The sequence below is a fragment of the Haliotis cracherodii genome, unplaced genomic scaffold, assembly GCF_022045235.1.
Source record: "Haliotis cracherodii isolate W230 unplaced genomic scaffold, xgHalCrac1.p SCAF_6, whole genome shotgun sequence".
Taxonomy (NCBI): Eukaryota; Metazoa; Mollusca; class Gastropoda; order Lepetellida; family Haliotidae; genus Haliotis; species Haliotis cracherodii.
In genome coordinates this window covers 48205896-48227447 of record NW_027266319.1, presented here as the reverse complement: position 1 = coordinate 48227447, position 21552 = coordinate 48205896, and the positions used below count along the sequence as shown (strand labels likewise).

Sequence of the window (21552 nt, the reverse complement as noted above, 5' to 3'; positions counted from 1 at the left end):
AATATTCATTGGACTCTGCATAGACCTGTTTGTCCAGCCAAAATACAACTCTGGACTTTGGAAATGGTTCGGAAATGATAGTAAATTGGACTTTTATGGTCAATTAATTCCCTTGACTCGGGAAGAAGCGCTTTCTGTGAGTGTTGATGGAAGTGAAGTAACTTGCTTGCTTTATGCCAGGCTAAACAATTAAACTGTGTGTGAAGATTAAAGAAATATAAATGTGTAATTCTTTTTGCCTGCACATGAAACTAAACTAAATCATCAATTTCATACACATTCATACAGTCATTCACTGTGATACATCCATTGAAATACAGAGATGATTGTCATACACTTATTTACACTGGCATACATTGTCACACATTGTCACACATTGCCGTGCATGTAGGCATTGTGAGTAGTGGTTCATACTTCTGAGTGTTGTCCTGGAATGTATGTCAAATGCTGTATTTCCTCTAATAACCACACAGCCTCTTGTTGAACCTAGAAGCAACACTCATATGAGATCTACACTTATCTTTAAATGACACTTTTTTTCTGTATTCATTTTGAGTAGAAATGAGCTTTTGGATAAAAATATTATGCATAAATTCAAATTTCAATAAATCTGTTTGTCAATAAAATAATAATGATAGTGTGAAGCTCTTTATTAGATTTATACTTTATTATTATTATTATTGAGATATATAAGTGTGAGGAGTGTTTATTGAGGAACTACAGTATACAGAGTACTGCAGCAGCTCATCATCGTCTTTCTGCAAAGATCAAGTATCTGTTTCTTGTTGTTTTTTTCTTCTTTTTCGTTACCTTTGTTTTACAATATTCATTTAACGGATGATTCTACAATAAAACTTTGTTTCATTGTTTTTCTCTGCTTTGTGTTGGTTTCCTTCATGTAACAAATGTATTGCTCACAATAAAGTGGTCTCAATATCATGGGCCACAATAAGCTGATCTTTGCTAATCACATGTCCCCTACTATTTTGTTCATGTATTTGTAGTTTTGTGATGATCAAGAGAAAGTTACTGTTGTAGGCCTAATTAATGTGAAGGTCCAAATATACCCTTAGCCAAGGCAAGGTTAGAGGAAATCTATAATTGATATAAATAATTTGTAATGTTAATATTCCATCTGTTATTAACACCTGCCAAGAAAAAATATCCAAACCTTTTGATCGTAAAAATAAGTTTAGGTAGTTCCACAAGGTATTCATGTGGACGTCTGTTGAACAAGGCCATTCCTGTACACATGTCACATGACAACTATATTTCTCCCTGGGATTTGGATTATTATCAGATGTAAATTGAGTTAAGTGGGTTTTATGTTAAATATTTCAGTCATGTTCTGCATACAGTCACTTCCTCCAAGATATCATGTAGCCAGGGAAACACTGTGTAGTCACACTGTGTATAAACGGGATCCAGCAGTGCTCCAGGTCGTCTGTATCCCAGGCCCTTGAGAAAATAGTTAAAAAAGGAGTCCAGCTCAAGTCTAGAATAATTTAGCAAGTCTAGATTAAGAAATTAGGGATTGTTCTGGGCTTCATTTGGATCTCATATATATTTTTAAATAAGATAACTTTATTTCTAGGACTAAATGTCCGTAAGCTCTAGGCCACAACAGTCATTATTTGTTCTACAGGTATTTACTAATCTTTTATAGGTTCAAACATTTTAAGTTTTTGAAGTATGAAAAGAGTGTTTCCCAAAGCAGACTGCCAGCTGAAGAAATATAATTTTGAGGGTCTTTTTCTGATTTATTTTTACAGTGAGGTATATTATTCTAGACTTTACAAACTATTTTAGGTGATGACACGCAAAACGTCAGTTTGTTGTGGCCAAAGTGTTGAGGTCTGTGGTCGTGTGTTGATGTAAGGGAAGTTCTGTTTCTCATGTCACAGAAGTGGAGAAAACACATGAATGTATACTGTCAGAGTTTTTGTTCACAGGAATATGTGGATTAGATACAGCCACTATGAGTGTTTTGTTACATACATGTCGAGGGTGGACAACCTGCTAGAAACTATTTCACCAGTAGTGGGAGCTCTAGTTCCCATGCCTACATGGAACACTTTCCAGTACTGTTTACACAACACCTAGATCCTACGCTTAGCCCCATCCCTTGCCATGTCCCCTCCCACATTACCTAGCCCTACCCCTATCACTGTCACCCCCACTGTACTTAGCCCGACCCCTTGCCACGTCCCCTCCCACACTACCTAGCCCTACCCCTATCACTGTCACCCCCACTGTACTTAGCCCGACCCCTTGCCACGTCCCCTCCCACACTACCTAGCCCTACCCCTATCACTGTCACCCCCACTGTACTTAGCCAGACCCCTTGCCACGTCCCCTCCCACACTACCTAGCCCTACCCCTATCACTGTCACCCCCACTGTACTTACCCCCACCCCTTGCCATGTCCCCTCCCACATTACCTAGCCCTACCCCTATCACTGTCACCCCCACTGTACTTACCCCCAACCCTTACCACGTCCCCTCCCACACAACCTAGCCCCACCCCTAGCCCTGTCCCTCCCACACTACCTAGCCCACCACCTATCACTCTCACCCCCTCTGTACTTAGCCCCAACCCTTGCCATGTCCCCTCCCACACTACCTAGCCCACCACCTATCACTCTCACCCCCTCTGTACTTAGCCCCAACCCTTGCCACGTCCCCTCCCACACTACCTAGCCCCGACCGTATCACAGTCACCCTCACTTTACTTAGTCCCACCCCTTGCCATGTCCTCTCCTACACTACCTAGCCCCACCCCTAGCCCTGTCACCCCCTCTGTACTTAGCCCCAACCCTTGCCACGTCCCCTCCCACACTACCTAGCCCTACCCCTATCACTGTCACCCCCTCTGTACCCCTAGCCATGATACCCCCTCTACTTGGCCCCACCCCTAGCCCTGTACCCCTGACTGTACTTATAAACCTCTGATGACATCACACTACAGTATCAGAAGGTTGATAAATTTCCAAAGCAGGTAATATCAACAATGACCAGGGTGATCCGGTGGAACCTCTTTCCCCATACTTAAACCTCTCACTCTGTGCCCCCTGTAAACCCTCTCATACCTGTGTCATCCCCTTCCTTATCACTTTACCCTATTGCAAGCCTATATTTACCAGCCCCACACGCACTCCCTCCTTGTCTTCCAAAATGCAATATAAATGTCAATCCCATGTAAATCTGTTTTACCAAACTAGCTTCTGAGTAACCACAGTCTACAGCTATATTGCTTAGTAACACCGTCTTACAACATAATGAATCAATACAAAACAATAGGACTGTTATAGATCAGTATAAGCACTTTGAAGCACCCTGCCCTGTGCCACAATGATCCAGCTCTTGCCGCTACACCGTGGTCTTCCCTGCCCTGTGCCACAATGATCCAGCTCTTGCAGCTACGCCCTGGTCTTCCCTGCCCTGTGCCACAATGATCCAGCTCTTGCCGCTACGCCCTGGTCTTCCCTGCCCTGTAGCACAATGATCCAGCTCTTGCAACTATGCCCTGGTCTTCCCTGCCCTGTAGCACAATGATCCAGCTCTTGCAGCTACGCCCTGGTCTTCCCTGCCCTGTACCACAATGATCCAGCTCTTGCAGCTATGCCCTGGTCTTCCCTGCCCTGTGCCACAATGATCCAGCTCTTCCCTGATCTTCCCTGCCCTGTGCCACAATGATCCAGCTTTTGCCACTACGCCCTGATCTTCCCTGCCCTGTGCCACAATGATCCAGCTTTTGCCACTACGTCCTGGTCTTCCCTGCCCTGTAGCACAATGATCCAGCTCTTGCAGCTACGCCCTGGTCTTCTCTGCCCTGTGCCACAATGATCCAGCTCTTGCAGCTACGCCCTGGTCTTCCCTGCCTTGTGCCACAATGATCCAGCTCTTGCAGCTACACCCTGGTCTTCCCTGCCCTCTGCCAAAATGATCCAGCTCTTGCCACTACGTCCTGGTCTTCCCTGCCCTGTAGCACAATGATCCAGCTCTTGCAGCTACGCCCTGGTCTTCCCTGCCCTGTGCCAGAATGATCCAGCTCTTCCCTGGTCTTCCCTGCCCTGTGCCACAATGATCCAGCTCTTGCCACTACGCCCTGGTCTTCCCTGCCTGTAGCACAATGATCCAGCTCTTGCAGCTATGCCCTGGTCTTCCCTGCCCTGTGCCACAATGATCCAGCTCTTCCCAGATCTTCCCTGCCCAGTGCCACAATGATCCAGCTTTTGCCACTACGTCCTGGTCTTCCCTGCCCTGTAGCACAATGATCCAGCTCTTGCAGCTACGCCCTGGTCTTCCCTGCCCTGTGCCACAATGATCCAGCTCTTGCAGCTACACCCTGGTCTTCCCTGCCCTGTGCCACAATGATCCAGCTCTTGCAGCTACGCCCTGGTCTTCCCTGCCCTGTAGCCCAATGATTCAGCTCTTGCAGCTACGCCCTGGTCTTCCCTGCCCTGTGCCACAATGATCCAGCTCTTGCAGCTACGCCCTGGTCTTCCCTGCCCTGTGCCAGAATGATCCAGCTCTTCCCTGGTCTTCCCTGCCCTGTGCCACAATGATCCAGCTCTTGCCACTACGCCCTGGTCTTCCCTGCCCTGTGCCACAATGATCCAGCTCTTGCCACTACGTCCTGGTCTTCCCTGCCCCGTGCCACAATGATTCAGCTCTTGCCACTACGTCCTGGTCTTCCCTGCCCTGTAGCACAATGATCCAGCTCTTTCCAATACGCCCTGGTCTTCCCTGCCCTGTGCCAGAATGATCCAGCTCTTCCCTGGTCTTCCCTGCCCTGTGCCACAATGATCCAGCTCTTGCCACTACGCCCTGGTCTTCCCTGCCCTGTAGCACAATGATCCAACTCTTGCAGCTCTTCCCTGGTCTTCCCTGCCCTGTAGCACAATGATCCAACTCTTGCAGGTCTTCCCTGCCCTGTGCCACAATGATCCAGCTCTTCCCTGATCTTCCCTGCACTGTGCCACAATGATCCAGCTCTTGCCACTACGTCCTGGCCTTGGCTGTTTGGCTAACTGTCCTTTTATACATGTCACTCAGGAAACAGATCCTTAACAACAGGAAGTGATTAATTCTGGTTTCATAGTGAGACTCATTACCATCGCTAGGTCATCAGGAAAATAGTTTCCCTTATCTCTTAATCACATCTGTTATCATGTTTTTGCAGAGATTTGGAATTTGTACATGAATCACCATAATTGAATTTAATAAGGTCACATATGTTACAAATTTGTAGTATTTTGTTGATACACTTATGGCTCCTATGTAGGATACTATGAAACTATACAATCGGCCTTTCCCTCACTCTTTCTACCCTGACTTAACAAAATCAGCCGCTGGGATAATTTATACAAATTTGTTTCAGGATAGATATATGATCGAACATGGCAGCTCTTTCCTGTACACCTGGGGTTAAACATCCTGATTGATCTCTGCTGGTTTCTAGTTTCTGTCCAACCTTCACCTTTCTCTGTTGTTTTGCAGGTGAAGGCCAGCGACCCAGCCGTCTTGTCTGGCTACCTGTACATGAGTTCAGACAAGGGGAAGTCTTGGGTCAGGAGGTGGTTTGCCGTCCATGACGACTTCGTCATGTATGCATTCAGAGCACACCAGGTACACAATTATCACAATCGTTTGTTTCAAGTAATGAAGGCAATTTGCACATATTAAAGTAAGAGATATTTACAATAGTTTATTACTTCACTGAGAAGAACTTTAGATATTATTGACGTCTTACTGAAGCCGCGAAATGAATTTATTTCAACTCATATATTTGCTGTTTTGTTTTAATTTGTGAATATTGCAGTTGGAATTATTTCTGAGACCATCAATTATTGCCTTCTCCTGTCGCAAAAAGTATGATACTGTTACTATTCACTATTCACATTGTGTAACCATTTCTTGATTGCAGGATGTTTCGGCGCTGACATCTATGCCTCTCCCAGGGTACATTGCGGAACCTGTGTCGGCAGGAGACAACGTGGACAGGCCCAACACTTTCAAAGTTCATCATAAGCATAAGAAAATCTACTTCTTCCAAACTGACCATGAGAAACACTTGAGGAAGTGAGTGTAATGGTGCAACTTTCCCTGTAGCAGGTGTCAGGTGTCATGTACCCATTTCATGTTCACAGCAAAGGACATATCATGTTGGGCTTATGGCTGGCTCTTTCATGGCATCTGTGGTTAGGACTATGTCGACATCACATGTTGTAGAGTCGAGTCACTGTAATGGCATTACCTCCCAGTACACTGTAGACACTATCTACAGGGAAGGAAAGCAATTCCCCTGTCCCAAACCACAAAAAGGTTCTGAAGTGTTGTGGGTTTGAATCCCGGTTCACCCCGGATATGTTTCTAGGTTTGTCAGCACTATACCCGTGCTAGTGGGCTTCACCAAAGTGGTAAACATGTGAGACCTGTATCACTTCCTCCCACATTAAGCTGACACAGCGTGATATAACTGGAATACTGTTAAAAGCGGCGTTAAACCCAACTCACTCACTCACTCACTTCTGAATTGTTGACAGTGCCATGTAAAACCACAAAGTGCATTTGTCTGAAATATATTGCTCTTTATCTGCAAGGCGTTAGATTAACATGGACATTTTGTAAGCATATTTCTGATTGTCCATAAAATAAGATTTTTAGCTGTCAAAATGTTAAATGGAAGCTGATTTGCTTTATTACAATCTGAATGTGTCTTCTTGTAAAATGTGATGTGATGTTGTGAGCTAGTCTGGCAGTGGTGTGAGATCGTGTCTGCTCTCTGATGCTCGCTCGGGACAACTAATGACCCTAATCTGGTCCTTCTCTTCACAGGTGGATCAAAGTCCTGGAGAAGATGGTGAGGCTGGAGCTCCCTGACGATTCACAACGTCTCTCTTCTCAGTCCAGCGTCAGTAACGTCAGCAACATCAGCAGCAACAGTGGAAGTGGTGATATGTCAGAGAGTAACGCCGCTGCGAGTGACATCAGTAGCACCCATAGCAACCCCAGTGATTGTAGTAAAACCAGTGATGAAAACGGAATCGGTGGCAAAGACAATGACAGCGGTATTGCCAACAGCAATGAAAACTGTAGCACGAGTAATACTGACAACTCTGAATACATTAAGGACTCAACTAAGTCATGATACAGGGGACATCACTCACACCAAAGGGAAACAACTCACATATGAGTCACAACAAAGGATGGCGTGCAAATGGGCCTCTTGGCCCAAGTTCAGCCCAAATCCTAATACTACCACAACAAAGTAATGGGTGCACATACTACTACAAAGGGATGTAACTCTGAATGCAGTTGATGAAGGGGGATCACTACCACATTTTTTGGTGTCATGTTAAGAATGGATATGTGTGGACATTGAGTTGTTTGAAAGGAGCTGACAGAGGAAATTACGATGTTTTAAAAAGATCTTCCTCAATAACCAACCAAAGTCAGATTATCATTGGTGCAGTTATGGATTGTCAACAATATACCAGCCCTGGTGAAGACGTCACCTTGGGATATAAGTGCTACAAAGTGTGTTTTGCCATAATGTATTTCCATCACAGAGATTTATTGACTACAGTATTACCCAGAAGTCAAGTGTTCCACAATGTCACCAGCTTCTTTCAGTATTCTGTGTGAACAGCTGTGTCTGTGGATGAAGAGTGTTGAAAGGGAAGTAACTCTGAGCTGCCAAAACTGGCAACTTTCTGTTACATCTCTCCCTTTCTTAATACCAGATGTGAAACTGAAAGAATAGATGACAAATATTCTTTATATAATCTAACTTAAAGTAATATATTCCTTATATGAAAATAGAAATGATGTATGTATTTACATTTTACCATTTAGTATGTATATATGATATTGAGAATTGTCAGGAATTTTAGGCCATTTACAACATGATGCTGAGGTAATAAAATCAAAATCAAGGATGAATTATATAATATATATGAACAAAATATTTGAAATCAGAAGTTGAAATCTGGAATGTGTAAAGACTCTTGCTCACCAGTTTTAAGTTTGTGAAAATATTTGCCTTAATGTCTGTAAATATTTAAACTGTTTTTTAATCTCACGATGTTAATATTTACAAACTATTATTTTAAATCACAATGCAATTTTAAATCTTTCATAAAGAAAGTTAGTTAGAACATAGTTATGCAGGTATAACTATTATTAAATAAGTTTTTAAAATATTTTTGGGGGTTGATGATGGATAAGAAATTCTCCTTCTAATTTTGGCAAAAACAGACTAATCCTGATACAACTACTGTATGTATCTTCCAATATATTTCATGAAAAGATTCCAACTTTAGCAAATTACATTGCAGTTCTATTATGGTTTCTATACAGTTTGATTGATTTCCCTAATATATTTGTACATTTTAACAGTCAGATGTATATTTTGTTTTGAATATGTAAATTTGTTGTTATAGTAACCATAGTTACCTTCGATTGCAAGGATTAACGTATACTGAGAATATTTCTCAAGTCAGCAATTTTCATATTGTTGATCATCGTACATCCAGTTCATTAGGTAGCAGGGATACAGCTTTGTAGCATCTCCAGCTCTCATGGAGCAATGAAGGGAAGTACATCCGGTTCATCAGGTAGCAGGGATACAGCTTTGTAGCATCTCCAGCTCTCATGGAGCAATGAAGGGAAGTACATCCGGTTCATCAGGTAGCAGGGATACAGCTTTGTAGCATCTCCAGCTCTCATGGAGCAATGAAGGGAAGTACATCCGGTTCATCAGGTAGCAGGGATACAGCTTTGTAGCATCTCCAGCTCTCATGGAGCAATGAAGGGAAGTACATCCGGTTCATCAGGTCGCAGGGATACAGCTATGTAGCATCTCCAGCTCTCATGGAGCAATGAAGGGAAGTACATCCGGTTCATCAGGTCGCAGGGATACAGCTATGTAGCATCTCCAGCTCTCATGGAGCAATGAAAGGAAGTCATCCACGCAGCTTGTATTTCAGTAATCACATTTCGGAGCTGCACTATGTTCCTCCCAGTGTACCTGTCAAACTCAGAGCAAGGTGTTGTTACAAATGTTGTGTTACAAATGTGGCTGAGATAATGCCTGGCCGTGTACTGCAATGTTAATAAAGCAACATTTAAATAAGTTCTAATACAGTTATGCATCATTAGGTTCATTACATAATCATCAGCGTCAACTACATGCTTCATTTTTGTCAGTCTATATATTCAGATAAAGTTGTTTTCTCTCAGTATTTTAGATTGAATCTCGTTTTTCAGATTTTAATGTAAATTTTCCTTTTTTAATTAATTACCATAGTGGGTCTATCATGAAGTGCTGCTGCTTCATTGTTGGATTTGTATATACACATTGATACAGTAGGGGGATTTAATATCAATGTCCTGATTATTAAGATGTTGGAGCTCATTTTCAACACTTTTGTGAAGAGTTTTTAATTTTAATACACTATTATAAATTTAAAAAACAATGCTTTGTACAATAATTTATGGTATGCTTTGAATGTACTAATTATTGTACTTAACTATGGTGCTTAATTCCGACACAGCAAGTAAAATCACAACTGCTTTGTATGTATGGAGAAAACAATTTGTAATTTGCATTTATTTTTATGACATTTACAGTTTTGCAAAAATTAGTTTTAAATGTATTGAGTATTACTTCCCTATGCTTACATTTCCTGCTATTAGACAATCAGTCCAGCAACATGAGGGACGTCACGTAGACACCAGCATCATCTGTGCTGTAGCTACATCATTGTTGGTTTTATCCTTCGAAGTTGATGACCTGCAAAACATCTTACATCACTTTTGTAATAATTGTTACTGGGTTTGTATTTTTATTGTAAACTATTTTGTATAAAATTATCAGATCAAAATTGTAAATAGAGGTGAATGTACATCAGAACTTAACACTGGAAATTGTAAACCATTTCTTGATGTGTATGTTGTCAGAGAGAGCAAGACTAGGGAGTGTCCATTATCATGTTGTCACACGACTGTAGTAGAACCTTAGTGTTCCAGGGGGCCATGTTATACTGCCTGTGTCTGTACACAAGTGTATATAAGCCCATTCATTCCATGCAACATATAATCTAACCTAACTCTGTTCAATAAAGTAGGACCACTTCTCATGGCCTTACCCTTAATTTGAGGTAGAGAAGTGAGCTCAGCCTTCTTAGTGGCATCTTCAGATCTGTCAAATGTAATCTTCCTTAAGGCTCTGGTTCAATGTTTGATGTTGATGAATCTAATAATCTGGAGTCTTACTGAGATGTATTTTTAATCCTTTTGGTAACACTTTTTTAATTTTATGTTTCACAGACTTATTCCAGTTTTTTCCACATAAGGTCGGTTGAAATAAGAAGAAAATATTATTTATTTATTTATTTATTTATTTATTTATTTATTTATTTATTTATTTATTTATTTATTTACCCGGTAAGTCATTCTGCCATTAAAGAGTTAAAAGTGATGTAGACATGAAATGTATATATATATCATTTTTTATTGTATAAGAGGGTCTCTATTACGAGCGAGCGGGAGACATAGTTAAAAATCTTTTTACAAATTATGTTTAATTTATTTCTTAGACCGGCTGCTTTTCAGTTGGGGTAGGGTGTCTGTAAAACGTAAATTAAAAAATGTGTGACCTTAATGGAATTTTACAAAGTGTTGCATTGCAAATTAATGAGTATGGTTTTACGCCACTTTTAGCAATATTCCAATATTCCTTTACTCACAATACTTATTGTCGTATCTCTCCCTCTTCTGGATGAGATCGTTCGAACATTTTGTTTAATATCATACCCCAGCTACATCTATGGGGAACAAGTCACTGGACATTTCCCTCTTAAAAATAACATGGTCAAGTACATGACATCATCAAGTTGTGAGCGCATGTTAGAATCTCCAGAAATGACAGACAGACAGTTTATTCAGTAATTTAGGCATCAAGGCCCATAGCAGATTGGATATTAACATTTGTCATGTGATGTACATGATTAGATTTTAAATCACGTTACACACTCCTCATTGTAAAGACATGTTTTAAGAAAACAGAACAGCATGGATCATATCAGGATTTTCAGAGTTTAGCAGATTTATCATTAACAGGTGGTCTTTAAAAATACCTTGCAACATGGGGAGAAAATTATACCTTAAATGGGAATACGTTTCACATATAAGTAACACATGGAATTCATCCTCTACCTCCCCGGATGAACAGTTTGTACAAAGATAGTTCACAATATCACCGTCTTTGAAAGACCTTCGACATACATTTACATTAAAATTGTGCTATGAAATTCTAAGTTTACAATAAGTTCTGATTAAATTTTTATCATTTAATGAAATGACATCATGACAGAACACTGTTTTATCAGGAAATATAACAAGCTTCGTTTTTTATTGTTCTTTGGGATTTATCCCGTGGCTATCTTTTATCATGTGACAAAGCTGTTTGTGCCGTCGTGTGACACCATGATGAGGGCTGTATACCTATTACTCTGAGATGTAATATAACATGACAACATGTATTGTATTTTATACTTTTGTTGATCTCTGTTTTGATACTGGATGTATGAGTGGAAGATCTGATTAAATACCGTATGGAAGATATCAGCAGTCTCTTGTATCATTTGCTGTCATATGGAGGATAATCCCAACTGTCCTTTTTGTTTCAACTGAGTATCACAGTGGAGAAGTCAATTCCATAGTCTCTTGGACCGCCTCCGTGGTCTAGTGGAAGAGCGTCCGCCCGGAGAGTGGAAGGTCCGGGGTTCGATCCCCGGCCGTGTCATACCAAAATCACATTGAAAGACGGTACTTGTTACCCTCCAGGGCGCTCGGCATTATGGGGCTAAAACAAGGACTGCTCAACTCTGACTCACAGTCAGTTTACTGTATTTGAGTGGGGTATTCATGTTAAAACTACGGTATGTTATCTCAGTGGGCTAGCACTATAAAATCGGTATCAGTCAGAACTAGTACAAGCAAGCACACACACACACACACACACACACACACACACACACACACACACACATGCATGCATGCATGATAATATATAAGATACAATAATCTTGGAGGCATGGTGAACCCCATTTCACCTCACATCAGTCTCTTAATTGGTTCAGTCATTCACAGTATGATGACAATACAACATGTTATTAAAAGCTTGTTTCAATCGTTTATTGCAGGGAAGATAAAGCTAAAACATTAATATACTGAACAACAAAAGTTCCTGTGACATTGAATAAGATTTAATGCCAAGTTATGTCTATTACCAAATCTGAAACAATTTCGGTTTGCAACAGATAAAAGACTCCTGTCAGTGTTCAAATAGTTTAATTTGCCATACGGACTTCAGAAAATGCGTGATTTCATAAAAAAAAAACATGAACATGCCAAACTGTCAATTTACAAATCAATAGCATGTGTGTCCACCTCTGGTTGCTATGCAAGCAACACATCTTCGTCTCATGGAATGGACCAGGCATCACACAAAGTCCTGTGGGATATCTGTCCATATCTGCTGGAGCATGTTTCGAAGTTCCTTGAGTGTCTGGAACACGTGGTTGAAGTCATAGGCGCCGATCCATCTCATCCCACATTTGCTCGATTGGTGAGAGATCAGGGGAGCGAGCCGGCAAGGGGATGACATTCACGTTGTTTTGTTGAAGAGAATACTGAACAAGTTGAGCAATATGAGGCCGGGCGTTGTCATGTTGAAAGGTAATGCCTGGGCCATGACGACGCAAAAACGGTAGAACAACAGGGTCGATGATCTCATCGCGGTAGCGCTGTCCATTGAGATTTCCCTCTACCACTATCAAACGGGTCCTCTGTCTTGCTGTAATCCCACCCCATACCATAACGCTGCCGCCCCCGAACCGATCTTCTTCCATGACACAATGATTGACGTAACGTTCACCTCGACGCCGGTACACTCGAATCCGTCCATCGCTGTGGCTGAGATGAAAACGAGACTCGTCAGCGAACAGAACTTGTCCCACTCCATGGCCGTCCAGCGTAGATGCTGTGTGCACCACTGTAGACGTGCTTGACGGTGGTTTCCTGCCAAAATGGGATGTCTGGCGGGTCTTGTGGAGACAATCTGAGGCAACGACGTACGGTTTGTGAAGACATTCGTCGAAGGCCGTGGATGCGTCTTGCAGTCACTGTTGCTGGCTGGAATTGATCTCGTAGGTGTGTTCAGAGACCATATCTGTTATATGGTCTGGTGTGTTTGTTGTTCGAATCCAGTTGTCTTGTCGATTATTGGTTACGCGTGGCCTGCCACTCCGAGAATGTTATCTGACTGCATTCGTCTGTTGCCAAAGTTGCCATAAACACCAAATGGTGTTTCTGTGGACGTTAAATTGTCTTGCAACATCACGTTGACTCGATCCTGCATCAAGCATACCAGTGGCTCGCAGACACTCATTTTCGGACAGGCGTGGCATTTCGTAATGTTGAATAATTGCCTAATTTTGTTGTTTTTCTGAGTGGTTGTTGTCAGCACGATGCTAAGCAATGCATATGGAATCCCGTTAACACACATGTTTTTTTACCCATTCTTGGGTAGTGAAATGCATGGGGCTTGCATAAAAGTCAACTTTTGCATGAAATGCATGCTTTTCTGTAGCAGTTGTGTTTTTGTGACTTGATTCCATACATGTACTACAATATTGAAAACCAAACTTTACTCGTTTGAAAAATACACTAAAATATTGGTGTCTCGGGAACTTTTGTTGTTTAGTATAGTTTGTAAGAAAAGAACGTTTTGTTGCACTCGACGGAGTCCGTCCCCCCTGACGGACTCTTTGAACAATTTGAAAACGGAACATCGAGGCGCTCCCACTAACAGTTACTCCCTTTCATATACACACTGCTGCTATTGTTTATCCATGGGCGAGGGAGGAGATTTCATCATCAGTTGGCACAGCAGATTTACAGGGTGTGACACTGTGGAGGACCAAAACCATGATTCTCTGCATTGTGCTCCTTGGCAACATACCAAGATTTGAACATGATTTTACATATTAGACATAGAATGTCACATGGGGTCTCATAATATTAGATATTTAAAGTCAATTTAACCCAAAAAATTATCTAAACAATGGATTCATTTCAGAGACTTAATGTTAATCTAGAATGCCACTGCAAGATAAATTAGTATCTTGTATTAGATCTGAAACCTGTTCATCCTCTTAATTGGTCTGTAGTACCAATAGTGATGATTGAAGAATATTATACTGATGTGCCACTGAGCAAATAGCCTTGACAGGTGTACCCGGGATACCCCTCCAACAGGTCTGGCCTTGACAGGTGTACCCGGGAATACCCCTCCGACAGGTCTGGCCTTGACAGGTGTCCCCGGGCATATCCCTCCGACAGGTCTGGCCCTGACAGGTGAACCCGGGAATACCCCTCCAGCTGGTGTCAAAGGGTATCACTTCTATAGTGTATTATTTTTCCTTTGTACTATTTTCTCTAGGAACAGTTTTTACTAGGAATTATTTTTCACACCGGGATTTTGTTCTCTGTCATTCTTTAAGTGTTGTTTATCTCGAATTAGTGAGGTGAAGTTTAAGTGTGATATAGAGAGCAAATGTCATTATATGTGACATAACTCTGATAAATTCATCTATGGAATGCTACTTTAAAGTTGATACAATTGTTTCAAATTTTTGGATTGTGGGAGAGGTTTTGTGGTTTTTGTTGTAATGGAACCCTGGCCTGACAAACTACTATATTTCCTGTACTAAACACTGGCCTCCAATACATACACCTAAAACATTATCCAGTGTATTGTATCTACATTCTATTCTGATAAATACTCTGGGTAAATTCACCACATAGCTTGGTTTCAAGTACAATTCAATCTGTGAAGATCCGGGGTAGAATAGGTTTTCTGCACCCCATGCTTGCCGTAGAAGGTGACTAACGGGATCGGGTGGTCAGGCTCGCTGACTTGGTTGATGCATGTTACTGTATCCCAAATGCGTAGATCGATATTCATGGTGTCAATCAGTGGATTGTCTGGGCCAGACTCGATTATTTACAGACAATATTTACATATAGCTGGAACGTTGCTGAGTGCGGCGTTAAACAATGAATAAACTAAGATAAACATAAATCAAGTACAAGTCGATGCTTAAAAAGCAGTCCACTAAAACTACATGTATATGTGCAAAGTTACTGATAGGGTAGATCGACGGTGGATTGTCAAGGATGGGTCAAAACCAAACTCGGAGAATAGGTACATGCCGGGTTTCTGTCGTGGCGGTCCAGTACAAAATACTGATGATGCTGGTAGTATCAAGACTGCGGACTCTCCATGGACTGTGGGGAAACTGAGGTCGGCATCTCCAGCATGTCTGAAACAACATGCCAGTGGTGGTTGATAGCATGAACACACCAACAGCCAGATTCCACTTACATTAACCTTCAGGAGACTGGTTCTGGAGCACCAAACCCATTGGGTTACTTATTAGTTGTAGACTGCCGAAGACATGGCTTTCGTGGGTTCAGTAGCGTTTACCATTGTTTTTTGTCTTAAACATAGATCTAAGTCCGTTGGAAGTGCACCTAAATGTGAGAACCTATCTAATACTGACCAAGCACTGTTCTGTTTCGCAGATTGCGCTCATATATAATCGGAACAGAAGCATACAAAATCAGTCATGTGTTGACAGCGGCCCTGCCTCAAGTAGGAATGTCTATCTTTTTAATAATTAATGCTCATCCGCCTCCGTGATCACGATGTCCTGGGTTATTTGTGTTGAATTCTGACCCAGAAAGAAGCCGAGCATACGGAATAAATCCAATGCTGTAAAATCCATTCCGGTGATATATGGGCGATAACTCCTGTTGACTTAGTTTCTAATTTCCTCACACAAGAAAATCACGTTCAGGTCAAGCGGATCCTAGGTGTAGAGGGTGGCTTCCCACCTTGTTAACTGCTCGGGTATTATGTGCACTCCTCCTCCCCCTACCTGCCCCATGCAGTGTTGCCAAGAAGTAAAGTATTGATAACTGATCACCGTTTCAATTGTTTCATTCACTCTAAATGATGGATTATTGGTCCTTAATTGAAACAAAGCGTGTGGAGACTGAATTATTGATACGTTAATTAGGAGTTCGCAGACGAAAAGTAGGAAAACATCATCTTTTTGTAAATCAATCCAAATAAGTTATTTTGAAATAGAAATGAATGTGGTTTTATGATTTCTAACAGGTAGGTCATGGCTGTTCTTGGCGTTGTTAGTTTCCATGTGGAGTAGAAAAGCCTATAGCAGGTAGGAACCTTAATGAATAAACCAGCATCCTTATACACCTAATGGCATGCATGCAATTTAATTAAATACAATTAAGTGCCGCCAACTTTATGTCTGGGCAGATGGATCAGCCAACAGTACACTGAGACGGGATTAACTTAATTTGAACTTCATAGGTGCTAACAGATAGGTTTCCCCAATAGGTACTAACATATAGGTTTCCCCAATAGGTACTAACATATAGGTTTCCCCAATAGGTACGAACATATAGGTTTCCCCAATAGGTACTAACATATAGGTTTCCCCAATAGGTACTAACATATAGGTTTCCCCAATAGGTACTAACATATAGGTTTCCCCAATAGATACTAACAGATAGGTTTCCCCAGTAGGTACTAACATATAGGCTTCCCCAATAGGTACTAACATATGTACCTATACGTCGCATTGAAAGAATAAGGGAACTTGTAATCCCATATTAACGTGCATACAAATTCAACACATAAGAATCAAATGTTGAGATGTGTTTCTGTGCATTGTTTCCATCATGTATTTGGTAGACCAGGCTGGAAACCCATGATGGCATTTCGTTGTACTGTGTCTAAGACTAAGTGTATTCACTTGGAAGAAATATAGGAGACCCGGAAAGGCCGGGTTCGTAACGGATGGTCGAATAGAAAATGAGACGGGGTCTTCTGTTTCAAGATCTACGACATACCGTATCCATGTGCTAGTTTAAGTGCTTCACAGGACTTCAAGGATCAAGAAGATCTACAGAACCACACTCTGTTGATAGCGTCTGTTACACTGTTACATCATCTTGTACACCACTACATCATCTTCTACACCAACATCATCTACTACACCACTACATCATCTACTCCACCACTACATCATCTACTCCACCACTACATCATCTACTACACCACTACATCATCTACTCCACAACTACATCATCTACTCCACCACTACATCATCTACTACACCACTCCATCATCTACTACACAACTACATCATCTACTCCACCACTACATCATCTTCTACACCACTACATCATCTACTCCACCACTACATCATCTACTCCACCACTACGTCATCTACTCCACCACTACATCATCTACTCCACCACTACATCATCTACTCCACCACTACATCATCTACTCCACCACTACGTCATCTACTCCACCACTACATCATCTACTCCACCACTACATCATCTACTCCACCACTACGTCATCTACTCCACCACTACATCATCTACTACACCACTACGCCATCTACTCCACCACTACATCATCTACTACACCACTACATCATCTACTCCACCACTACATCATCTACTCCACCACTACATCATCTACTCCACCACTACATCATCTACTCCACCACTACGTCATCTACCCCACCACTACATCATCTACTACACCACTACGCCATCTACTCCACCACTACATCATCTACTCCACCACTACGCCATCTACTCCACCACTACGTCATCTACTCCACCACTACATCATCTACTCCACCACTACGTCATCTACTCCACCACTACATCATCTACTCCACCACTACATCATCTACTCCACCACTACATCATCTACTCCACCACTACGTCATCTACTACACCACTACATCATCTACTACACCACTACATCATCTTCTACACCACTACATCATCTACTCCACCACTACATCATCTACTCCACCACTACATCATCTACTACACCACTACATCATCTACTACACCACTACATCATCTACTACACCACTACATCATCTACTACACCACTACGCCATCTACTCCACCACTACGTCATCTACTCCACCACTACATCATCTACACCACCACTACATCATCTACTCCACCACTACATCATCTACTCCACCACTACATCATCTACTACACCACTACATCATCTACTCCACCACTACATCATCTACTCCACCACTACATCATCTTCTACACCACTACATCATCTTCTACACCACTACATCATCTACTACACCACTACATCATCTACTCCACCACTACATCATCTACTCCACCACTACATCATCTACTACACCACTACATCATCTTCTACACCACTACATCATCTACTCCACCACTACGTCATCTTCTACACCACAACATCATCTACTCCACCACTACATCATCTTCTACACCACTACATCATCTACTCCACCACTACATCATCTACTCCACCACTACATCATCTACTACACCACTACGCCATCTACTCCACCACTACATCATCTACTACACCACTACGCCATCTACTACACCACTACATCATCTACTCCACCACTACACCATCTTCTGCACCACTACATCATCTACTACACCACTACATCAGCTACTACACCACTACATCATCTTCTACACCACTACATCATCTACTCCACCACTACATCATCTTCTACACCACTACACCATCTACTCCACCACTACACCATCTTCTACACCACTACATCATCTTCTACACCACTACATCATCTACTCCACCACAACATCATCTACTACACCACTACATCATCTACTCCACCACTACATCATCTACTACACCACTACGCCATCTACTACACCACTACATCATCTTCTACACCACTACGCCATCTTCTACACCACTACATCATCTACTCCACCACTACACCATCTTCTACACCACTACATCATCTACTCCACCACTATATCATCTTCTACACCACTACGCCATCTACTACACCACTACATCATCTTCTACACCACTACATCATCTACTCCACCACTACACCATCTTCTACACCACTACATCATCTACTCCACCACTACATCATCTACTACACCACTACATCATCTTCTACACCACTACATCATCTTCTACACCAACATCATCTACTACACCACTACACCATCTACTCCACCACTACATCATCTACTCCACCACTACATCATCTACTCCACCACTACGTCATCTACTCCACCACTACATCATCTACTCCACCACTACGTCATCTACTCCACCACTACATCATCTACTCCACCACTACATCATCTACTACACCACTACATCATCTACTACACCACTACATCATCTACTCCACCACTACGTCATCTACTCCACCACTACATCATCTACTACACCACTACATCATCTACTACACCACTACATCATCTACTACACCACTACATCATCTACTCCACCACTACATCATCTACTACACCACAACATCATCTACTACACTACTTCATCATCTCCTACACCATAACACCATCTACCAACGACTGAAGATACTTACTAACAAGTGTAGCAACTATCAACATCTGAGGTGACCTTAGTAAAACTGTGCTATCTACCGCCGACGACTGAAGTGATCTCAATAACAGTGAGAAATATACCATCAAAGACTGAAACGACCTTAATTACAGTATGACAACTATCCATAACGACTGAAGCGTCGTACAGTGTGGCATCTATCAACACCGATTGACGTGACCAAATGTCTCCATGCCGCAGTTTAATGTGGAAACCCGACCCAGAAACAGTATAATGACTCCGAGCCGACCAGTCCTTGCTTTACATCCTACCGGGCAGCAGCCCGTACACTTGATGCTTTCACACAGCAGCCCGTACACATGATGCTTATACACACACCCCTGTACACCCAACAACACGTACACGTGATGCTTCCACACACCCCTGTACACACAGCAACGCGTACACTTAATGCTTCCACACACCCCTGTACACACAGCAGCCCGTACACTTGATGCTTCCACACACCCCTGTACACACAGCAACGCGTACACTTAATGCTTCCACACACCCCTGTACACACAGCAGCCCGTACACTTGATGCTTCCACACACCCCTGTACACACAGCAACGCGTACACTTAATGCTTCCACACACCCCTGTACACACTGCAACGCCTACACTTAATGCTTCTACACACCCCTGTACACAGAGCAACGCCTACACTTGATGCTTCCACACACCCCTGTACACACTGCAACGCCTACACTTGATGCTTCCACACACCCCTGTACACACAGCAGCCCGTACACTTGATGCTTCCACACACCCCTGTACACACAGCAACGCGTACACTTAATGCTTCCACACACCCCTGTACACACAGCAGCCCGTACACTTGATGCTTCCACACACCCCTGTACACACTGCAACGCCTACACTTAATGCTTCTACACACCCCTGTACACAGAGCAACGCCTACACTTGATGCTTCCACACACCCCTGTACACACTGCAACGCCTACACTTAATGCTTCCACACACCCCTGTACACAGAGCAACGCCTACACTTGATGCTTCCACACACCCCTGTACACACTGCAACGCCTACACTTGATGCTTCCACACACCCCTGTACACAGAGCAACGCCTACACTTGATGCTTCCACACACACCCCTGTACACACAGCAACCCGTACAATTGATGCTTCCACACACACCTGTACACAGAGCAACACCTACACGTGATGCTTCCACACACAGCTTTGTACACAGAGCAACACCTACACGTGATGCTTCCACACACAGCTTTGTACACAGAGCAACACCTACACGTGATGCTTCCACACACACCCCTGTACACACAGCAACGCCTACACTTTTGATGCTCCCACACACACACCCTGAACACACAGCAACCCGTACACTTGATGCTTCCACACACACCTGTACACACTGCAACCCATACACTTGCGGCCTCCACACACAGCTCTCTACACACTGCAACCCATACACTTGCGGCATCCACACACAGCTCTCTACACACTGCAACCCATACACTTGCGGCCTCCACACACAGCTCTGTACACACTGCAACCCATACACTTGCGGCATCCACACACAGCTCTGTACGCACTGCAACCCATACACTTGCGGCCTCCACACACAGCTCTGTACACACTGCAACCCATACACTTGCGGCCTCCACACACAGCTCTCTACACACTGCAACCCATACACTTGCGGCATCCACACACAGCTCTGTACACACACTGCAACCCATACACTTGCGGCCTCCACACACAGCTCTGTACGCACTGCAACCCATACACTTGCGGCCTCCACACACAGCTCTGTACACACTGCAACCCATACACTTGCGGCCTCCACACACAGCTCTGTACACACTGCAACCCATACACTTGCGGCGTCCACACACAACTCTGTACACACTGCAACCCATACACTTGCGGCCTCCACACACAGCTCTGTACGCACTGCAACCCATACACTTGCGGCCT

The 21552-nt window shown here is 42.8% G+C and overlaps 1 protein-coding gene across 5 annotated transcripts in view; it reads left to right on the top strand.

Moving 5' to 3' along the window:
- The window catches only part of LOC139444821 (FYVE, RhoGEF and PH domain-containing protein 1-like), a 72170-nt gene extending 60536 nt beyond the window's left edge, over positions 1 to 11634 (top strand). For all 5 annotated transcript variants that reach the window (XM_071225790.1, XM_071225789.1, XM_071225788.1 and 2 more), the window contains 3 exons: positions 5503 to 5631; positions 5930 to 6084; positions 6841 to 11634. In XM_071225790.1, the coding sequence (XP_071081891.1) occupies positions 5503 to 5631; positions 5930 to 6084; positions 6841 to 7153 (597 nt within the window). In that variant the 3' untranslated portion in view covers positions 7154 to 11634. The remainder of the gene's footprint in view (positions 1 to 5502; positions 5632 to 5929; positions 6085 to 6840) is intronic.
- Positions 11635 to 21552: the final 9918 nt, after the last annotated feature.